This window comes from Mustelus asterias, chromosome 10 (assembly GCF_964213995.1).
Source record: "Mustelus asterias chromosome 10, sMusAst1.hap1.1, whole genome shotgun sequence".
NCBI classification, from domain to species: Eukaryota; Metazoa; Chordata; class Chondrichthyes; order Carcharhiniformes; family Triakidae; genus Mustelus; species Mustelus asterias.
In genome coordinates, this window is record NC_135810.1 from 105,514,599 (window position 1) to 105,523,931 (window position 9,333).

At 48.5% G+C, this 9,333-nt stretch overlaps 1 protein-coding gene across 1 annotated transcript in view; it reads left to right on the forward strand.

Moving 5' to 3' along the window:
- Window positions 1-8,590, forward strand: part of tsga10 (testis specific, 10) — a 97,898-nt gene extending 89,308 nt beyond the window's left edge. The window contains exon 21 of the mRNA XM_078221464.1: window positions 8,213-8,590. Coding sequence (XP_078077590.1) covers window positions 8,213-8,237 — 25 coding nt within the window. The 3' untranslated portion in view covers window positions 8,238-8,590. The remainder of the gene's footprint in view (window positions 1-8,212) is intronic.
- The last annotated feature ends 743 nt before the right edge of the window (window positions 8,591-9,333 follow it).

Sequence of the window (9,333 nt, forward strand, 5' to 3'; positions counted from 1 at the left end):
CTTCAGCTTCGAAAGTGCAACACCTGTGCCAGTTGTTGCAGGGCTTGGCACCTCGGGGCACAGGGGGGGCACCCACTCCCAGTGGCTGTGAAAGTGATGGTCGTCTTAAACTTTTACGCCACCGGATCCTTCTGGACTGCCAGTGGAGACCTTTGTGGCATTTCTCAACCATCCGTCCACAAGTCTGTCAAGGAATTACGAATGCCCTGTATGCGCGGGCCAGCCAATATATTACAATTGACCTGAGCCAGGCCCAGCAGGAATCCCGGGCTGCAGGATTAGCAGCCATCGTGGGGATGCCAAATAGGCAAGGGGATATAGACTGCATCCACGTCGTCTTCAGGGCCTTGGTGAAGAATCCATGAAGATTCATGAACAGAAAGGGCTTCCATTCAATAAATCTGCAATTGGTGTGTGACCATCAGCTGGACATCATGCTCGTCTGCGCCAGACACCCCGGCAGGGTGCACGGCAGCTTCATAGTGAGGAGTTCGGATATCCTGGAGGTCTTTCAGGAGGAGCCCAGACTGCAGGGTTGGCTTGTGGGAGGCATGGGGTACCTGCTTTGGACTTGGCTGATGATGCCTGTGTGGAGGCCTGAGACTGATGTGGAGACCCGATATAATGAGGCCACATTGCCACCCGTTCAATAGTGGAGTGGTGCATGGGGCTCCTCAAAATGCAGTTCAGGTCCTGGTCACCACTGGCTGGGCCCTCCAATATAGTCCCATGATATCATCCTGCATTGTGGTGGTGTGCTGTGCCCTACACAACCTGGCGCAGCAGCAAGGAGGCCTTCTTGAGGAGGACGTGGAAGCCAATCAGCCGGGTGTCGCTGGGGAGAAGGTCATCCAGCAGAAGGAGGAGGAGGAGGACGACGCCGAGTAACACCACCCAGGCGCCGGAGGGCTAGCGGCAGCAGGAATCAGGCACACGAGAATGATGAGAGAAGCCCTGATCACCGCGCGCTTTGGTCACTAGGGGCCTGTGTTGTCTCATGTGGGTTCCATTTCCTGGACTCCTACAATCTCCTACAACATTGTGACACCAGAATGGTGGGCCTGGGTACACTGTGTTAGCAAGTTTCTGTGGCAGGCAGAAGGGTGATGACAACTCGCTATGCGCCACTGTAATGACACCCTGGTGCAGACTAGTCTGGTTTCTACCTGAGCTTCACATGCACGCTGGCATCTGGGCCCATGTCTGGGTGGTGGGTAAGGGAGCACTAAACCCCCATGCAGGGCCCCAGGGTAAGTTCTGGGGATACTATGGCAGATGCTATAAGTCGCTGCCACCCATTGTAACCAGTGAATTATTTGAGTGCCTTGATTTTCTCAGTAGCAGTGCATTGAGGGGCCTCCCCAACTGACATCAACGTGCAGGGTCCCTCTGGCGACCGTCGGAGTGAGTGCATCCCTGTTAGAGGCTAATTAGAGACAAGTTAGTCACAGGTGTGGGCTGAATTAACATTTATTGTTGCCAATAATAGTGTTTTCCAAATAAGTGATAATATAAAAACATGTGAGCATGAGACTTTAAAGTGCCTACATATTCTATCTATCTAGTCATGCCCTTCACCTGTGCCATCTTAGTGTTGCTACAACTTCTTAACCTTACGTGGCTTACCACTAGGTCTTGGTGTCTCCCCAAGATGTACATTGGAGGTGGTGGTGGCCAGCTGCCATGCCCTGTGGCCTGTGATGCCCTTGGCGAGTGTCCTGGAGAGGGCCTGGACCTTGAGGACCATGGCCGGCTTCCAGGTATCAATGATGTATCCATGACACCCTTTTCAACCCACTGCCTCTGAGATGTCCCAGTGTCATGAAGCGGAGAGTCAGAAAGTGTAGCCGCAGCCACAGTCCCCTGGCTGGAAGGTCCCTGTACGGGCGTGAGCCATTCCTCCTCCCTCGGGGTTCCTGTGGCCCCTGGGTCACTCCATGGGATGGCGGTGCCTTCTGCAGAAGCTCCGGCATTACCTGGCCCTGCCAGTCCTGGAGGATCACCTGCGTTCTAGCCATGGTGGTTGAGCCCTCTGTGATGGCCTCCTGAATTGAGGGCCACCTGTCAATGGCAGTAGCAAGTGTCCTCTGAGGCTGGGCAATGTTCTGCAGCCCCTCAGCCATGACCCTCTGCATCTGGGCCACGTTCTCAAAGTCTGCAGCCAAAGCCCGCTGTGTCTCAGCGCTGTCCCGCTGGGTCTCCTGCAAGCTCTCGAACCTCTCAGCCATGGGCTCAGAATCTTGAGAAGCCTGTTGAGGCCCTCAGCTATGGGCTGCTCTGACTGCGCCATAGCCCTCTGGGACTCCGCTGTGGCCTGCTGTGACTCAGCCATCGCTTGGAGCCTGCCACTTATGGGGAGGATCGCCAGCCCCATGCTTTCCACTGTGGATGCCACCCTTGCAGTGTGGGCCTGGGAACCATGCAGGACAGGCAATAGCTGGTCCACCTGAAAGCTTTGGGACTCCTCCCAACAGCCTTGCAATCGGTCCAGTGTTGCTTTCAGCCCCTCCTGCATTACGTGGCTCTGTTGCTGCATCTCCAGCAGCTGAGGGAGAAGTGATTGCAGAGGCCTCGCATGTAGCCTGGGGCCAGCTGAGTCCCCACCTCCAGCAGGCCCCCATGTGCCTGAGGCCTCGGACATTACCTCCTCCACCTGATGTACATCAGCAGATGTGTGACCCAGATGCCGCGCCATTAATTTGATCCATTGATGTGAGAGTCTCTGAGGTGGTGAAGTGTGAGCTGGAAGCTGACACAAAACTGGTGCCGGCCTCGGAGGTCCCTTCATCCGCTTCCTCTGAGGAGTCCTCTGAGCTGTCAGGAGCAGGATGGGCAGGAGCAGCAGTGGGGGGGGGGAACCATGATGCCAGATGGCCCGTGCGTGTCGAGGTCCCTTTCTGCAATACAGGACACAAGGTTAGGTGAAGGGGAGGGAGAGGAATCTGGGCTGCATGCAACTTACTTGAGATTTCTTCATAAAGTGAAGGATTGGCAGGTGCTAACTTCTATGCTCCACCCGACCAAGCTGTCACTGATAGTCCGCCGCCACTGCCTCCCAGGCTGCATTTCCACCTCTTCCTCTGGGATGGCGTCCTGCTGGGGGGAAGAGGGTGCTGTGCCTTGCCTCCACTGCCTCCAGCAACCTGGCCAGGTCAGCATCTGAAAACTGGGGAGTTGTCTTCCTGGAGGCCATTTCTTCCTGCACTGCCTGCCTGTCTGTTCATCCTTGGGGGTTTTTATGGAGCTGTCCCTTGTTAGAGCAGATCAGCTGTAGGCGGGTGAGGAGGACCAGGTCATATAAATGCTCTCAGTGCCCTTCAAGGGATGGTCATTAGTATAATGTGCAGCAGTGCCGTGGAGCCAGTGGCATTGCGTGTCGGTAGAGGCCATTCTGGAAAATGGTAAGATGCTGCTTTACATGTCTCCTCAACGAACTCCTAAACCTCCTCCTGAAAAGTGCCAGGATTTGGAAGCTGCAGATGGACTGACTGTGGACCTCCTGATTTCCTCCCCTTTGCTTTGGCCAACATCTGCTAGCTGTTCAGCTCCTCCAGAAACAATTGAGGGCCAAGAAGGGGAAGATAGGCTGGGAGAAGAATCACCATCACCTGACCTAATGCCCTTAGCCACTCGCTCAGATACTCGCACAGAGCATGTACCTTAGAGACGAGTTAAACTACATGCAGCGAGTCACTCACTGGGCAAAAGTGGGCTGCAGTCAGGATGGGGGAGGAGTGGGGGGTAGATCGGCTGGTATGTAAACTCCCCAAGAGAATGAGGTTGCTCACCAGTTCTGCTGCAGGGTCTCTGGTGAGTAACTCACTGTGATGAACTACAGGGAATTCTGATAAACGTGCACATTTGAGATACTTGGTGCATTGACAGGCTTGCCAGTTAGCCTTTCATCACTGGCTGGAAGCATAGAGGAGTCCAGTTTCATCTTGGCACAGGGTATTGAAATCATAGAAACCCTACAGTGCAGAAGGAGGCCATTCGGCCCATCGAGTCTGCACCAACCACAATCCCACCCAGGCCCTACCCCCACATATTTACCTGCTAATCCCTCTAACCTACGCATCTCAGGACTCTAAGGGGCAATTTTTAACCTGGCCAATCAACCTAACCCGCACATCTTTGGACTGTGGGAGGAAACCGGAGCACCCGGAGAAAACCCACGCAGACACGAGGAGAATGTGCAAACTCCACACAGACAGTGACTCGAGCCAGGAATCGAACCCAGGACCCTGGCGCTGTGAAGCAGCAGTGCTAACCACTGTGCTACCGTGCCGCCCTAATTGTGCAGATCTTGGAGCCCATCTTTTCACTGTGAAAGCGGTGCTTGGTGGAAGCAGTGCCAGACTAACCCAGGAGGAAGGATCTACTGGCAGCTGTCTCGCTTTCCATTGTAGAATAGGCAATGTCTGGATGCTGTCGTAGAAGGTCAGACAGAGGTCTTGATTTTCCTGGTAGCTGGCATTAGGCTAAAGCTACTGCCATCCAGCCAATGTATACTGGCATCCTGGCACAGAGTACTGTCAGTCTTTATGTGAAGATCAGTACTCAACAGGGCATGCAGCCTCTTTCAGCAGTTCTGTCTGGCGGATGACCAGGAGTGCTCAGGTGCCACCCTGCCAGAGTGGCAGTTGGAATGTGGAGAACGAACCTGTGATGTGGGTTAAGGAGACCATATCATGGTGAGTCTGAAGTGGTTGCATTATGAGGCGGTGGTGGGCCTCTCTTTACGATGGCAATGTTGTGTTCAACTGAAGCAAGGTCTCACTATGCTATTCCTCACAGTTTGTCCAGTTGCAGCTGCTTTACATGTGCTCTGCTTCCTTCCTCATTCCCCTCTTACCGAGGTGAGCTGCAGATCATGGGTAGCAGCTGGGCCTTCATAGCGAGGTTATTGAGGACACAGCACATTACCATGATAATGGAGACCCTCTCATGTGTGGGTTGTAAGGATTCTCTCTGAGTAAGGCGGAAAAATATGCTCTTTAGAAAAACAATGGCTTGTTCAACAGTGTTATGGATCACTGTTGGCCCTCTGGCCTTGCATGGGATGGGGTCATGAGCTATTAATGGAGGGGGTGGCCCCTGTTGCCAAGCAGGCATCTTTTTGTCTGCTGGAGCCTTTTGTTGGAGGCTCAACGATGGTGGGTGTCCACCTTGCCTAAGAATGAAAGCATTGTGGGTGCTTCCAGGTTAGCAAACGTTCACCGGGATGAGCTCTCTGGGGTATTTACACACCAACTGCACATTGGGTGGTAGTCATTACAATTCTGGCATCACTCACCATTGACGTGGGTCCCGCAGAGCTATGTACTTGGAATCGATGGAGGTCTGATGACCAACTACCCTACATGGGAACAATCCAATACTCTGGTTTAAAACGGAAGCTTTGGATGGTTCCGACTCTCTTAGCAGGTTGAGTATTGATGATTCTGAGCACCACACTTCAGGAAAGTTGTAAAGGTCTCGGAAAGGCTACAGAGGAGGTTTGTGAAGATATAGCCAGCAATGAGCAACTTCAGTTATGAGGAGAGATTGGACAAACCAGGCCTGTTCTCCTCAGAACATCGAAGGTTAGGAGATCTCCTAATAGATGTTTTCAAGCTGATAGGTTTTGATTGAGTAGTTAGAGGAAAACTATTCTTCTGATGAGTCAGTCAATGGCTAGAGATTATGAGTGAGATTTTCCCCCTCCTCCCCCACTCCCGGCACGGTGTGTTTTGCAGCAATAGAGGCCATTGGCCAGCAGTGGGATCTACCGGTGCTGTTCCCATTGTTTGCACCCTCCACTGCGAGGGAACTTTTGGTTGGGGTGGCTCCATTGGCAGGACCAGAAAATTCCGCTGGCGGGAACAGCCAGAAAATTTCGGCCCATGAATTCAAAATCATTAACAAAATGCCTCGAGTGGAGATGAGGAGAATTTTTTTTCACACCAGAGTTGTGAGGATCTAGAACGGTCTACCCCAAAAAGTGATGGAAACTGATTCCATAAATAACTTTAAAAGAGAATTGAACAGGAACTTGTGAATGTGGGTGAGGAATTTAAAGGGTTACGGACAAAAAGCAGGGATGTGGGACTCAGCATGACTGCTCTCTGACTGCTCTTTCAAAGAGCAAGCACAAGACACAGCCCCCTGCTATGATATTAACTTTTCCATGATTCTGCTTTCTTTTTTGTTCCTATTATCCATCATCAGTCCAGCATATCTACTGAGTGGGAGGCTGTTTGGTCAGCTGAGCTGGAATAGTGTTATGCTAAGCTGGAATAGTGTGCTCCCATCAGCTCACTGGTGGCATAAAGAGCTAACAGGCACAACTCCTCTCTCTCTCTTTTCATCCACTGACATGAACTTCTAGTGTCTTCCTCGGAGATACAGCTCAGAACAGGAACTGAGCAGATTAGAGTCTGCCGCGCACCCACTCAGAGAACTGACATGGACACAGACAACTGAATAGTTCTCTCCATGGTCTAAACGTCTTTGGTCCCAGGGACTGCAAAATAGCTCAGAGTTACTGCCTCGGTACATGTAACATCACTATTTCAAACATTTCTTGAAGGAAAAGGCCCATAGAAGTAACGTGAGTTTAAATCCTCTTAATAGTCAAGTGCAATTAAATTCATCCAGATTAAATGGGTCTTTAAAAATCAATTTTTTAAATACATTTATCTATCAGTGAAACAAGTGGGCTTACATTAACACCGCAATAAAGTCATTGTGAAAATCCCCTAGTCGCCACACTCCGGCACCTGTTCGGCTACACTGAGGGAGAATTTAGCACGGCCAATGCACCCTAACCAGCACGTCTTTCAGACTATGGGAGGAAACCGGAGCACCCGGAGGAAAGACACGGAGAGAACGTGCAGACTCCGTACAGACAGTGAACCAAGCCGGGAATCGAACCCGTGTCCCTGGTACTGTGAGGCAGCAGTGCCAACCACTGTGCCACCGTGCCGCATGTATAGAAGTAGTTGAGGTGATGGTGGTGATGACTTAGAACCACAGAACCATAGAAAATTACAGCTCAGAAACAGGCCTTTTGGCCCTTCTTGTCTGTGCCGAACCATTTTATGCCTAGTCCCACTGACCTGCACTTGGACCATATCCCTCCACACCCCTCTCATCCATGAACCCGTCCAAGTTTTTCTTAAATGTTAAAAGTGACCCCGCATTTACCACTTTATCCGGCAGCTCATTCCACACTCCCACCACTCTCTGCGTGAAGAAGCCCCCCCCTAATATTCCCTTTAAACTTTTCTCCTTTCACCCTTAACCCATGCCCTCTGGTTTTTTTCTCCCCTAGCCTCAGCGGAAAAAGCCTGCATTCTCATCACAGCCTTGGTGGTAAAATGGAATAAAATCAAAAACCTAATTATAAGTAACTTATCTTTGTGTAATCTGTAACACTGTATAAAGCAACAAATTTATTTCAGCGTCAACACTTTTTCAGTCATTACTGTTTCCTTTGTCATGTGAACAGCCTCTTCTCATTTGCTGACATGCGTGTCAATGTTTAAAAACAAACGCTCACAAGGCCCAAAATGTATTTTTCGAATGATTTTCCTTTTGCAATAACTGTGTGGAATTCGTGCCCACCTGAAACAAACCTGATCAAAAACTGATTGTTTTGAATGGCTATTAACACTTCTTTTATTCTGTTTTATTCATTTATTCCAGGAAACAGGGACCACTGTGAGGTGTTACAGAGAACAGACTTTTTTTTAACAAGCTCATTGCAGTTACAGAAACTTGATATTGCAATGAAGGATAAATATTGTGCAAAAATAAAATGGGGTATCAAAATGCACTGTAATACCTGTGGAAATTATAAGGGGCCTGCAGTCATTTAGGTTGATTTTAGCTCATGGGACCTATATGCATCTCCAACCCTGCAAATCTGCTTGGTATGACCACAGTCCCTCATTCTGGATTGTTTGTGCCTGTGGTTCATTAAATAATTGAGAAGAAATCTTTGGATTTATTTACAATATACATGAGCCTGCTGGTTCACTCCTTGCCCATTTCTGCAGTACGTGATCCTGTCCTTCACATGTCAAGCTAATTGCTGAACTTGAATCCCAGTAGGTTTTTGGCCGCATCAGCCTTTGTTGCGTGGAATGTGCATAGTCAAAAAAAATTAAAAAGAGAAAGCACCGACTTCTTGGTTATTTTAAATTGGATTTATTCTTTTTCCATCCAGGGCATCATCTTTGAAAGAGTTTTGATTGTGTGAAGGTTTATCTCCACAATCATTTGGAAAAGGAGTATGAATCTTTGAGACTTTCAAGAGGAAGATCTTCCATTTCGATACAAGTGAATTCTGTTTTATCAATTTTCTTTGAACGCATTAATGAAGTACTTTCACCTTATATGCCAGAGCATTTTACTTTGCCTACATCTTTTGCTTTACCTGTTTGGGAATTTAAAGTGCAAAGAGATGCAACTTTTAATGAGCGTTTCATCCAATGTCACATAATCTATAGACATTTCTATGTCTTGTGCTGTAACCCAATGTTTTAAACCAGTATCATTAACTGAACGCAAACACATGCAGTTAAATGTTGCCAATAAATCCATTGAAAGACTAATCACTTGTACACAGTGTTTTATATAGCCACTGTTATAAACTGCACTGGAAGAAAGAAACCTACCCTTTCTAAACTAATTTCAGAAGGGTTGCAATCAATTGCATTCATTTACCTTGAAGTATGCAAATACACTTTCATGCCTGAAGTTTATGCTGTGTTATCAATCATTTATTAAGTACAGGATTTTAAGAAATGCAGATTCTGAAGCAAAATCCATGGTGGAATTCCTAATTTGCCACATTCTTCACCATGTCTACTCATTAAGCAAGCAATGGGCTTTGTGGATCATATTTTAGAATCTATGATTAAACCACTACTCTGTTTAGGCTGCAATGAAAAATAATTGGGGCACAACCTAACAGCCAACACATTCCATAATAGATCCTAAAACTGTTATGTTGGCTCAAGAAAAGACTATGCCACAAATCCAGAGCATCACTTATTCACTTCTAATGTGGAAGCAGATAATCCAGCTCAAACTAGCCAGATGAAAGTTTTGTTTGTGCTGGCTGTGTAAATGTACTAATCAAAATGAGTTTGGGAGTTCCAGCACAAAAATAATTTGATACGGATTTTCATCCCCAGGTTGGGTGCCCAACAGAGTCAGGAGATTTCCTAGCTCAGTGAACCTGACCTTTTAAAGATGTTCACCTGCAGTTTGGATTTTTGCTCAGAGGGGTGGGCTGGAATAGGAATCGGGGTGAACGACCTCAGAACGAATGTGGATGCGGTT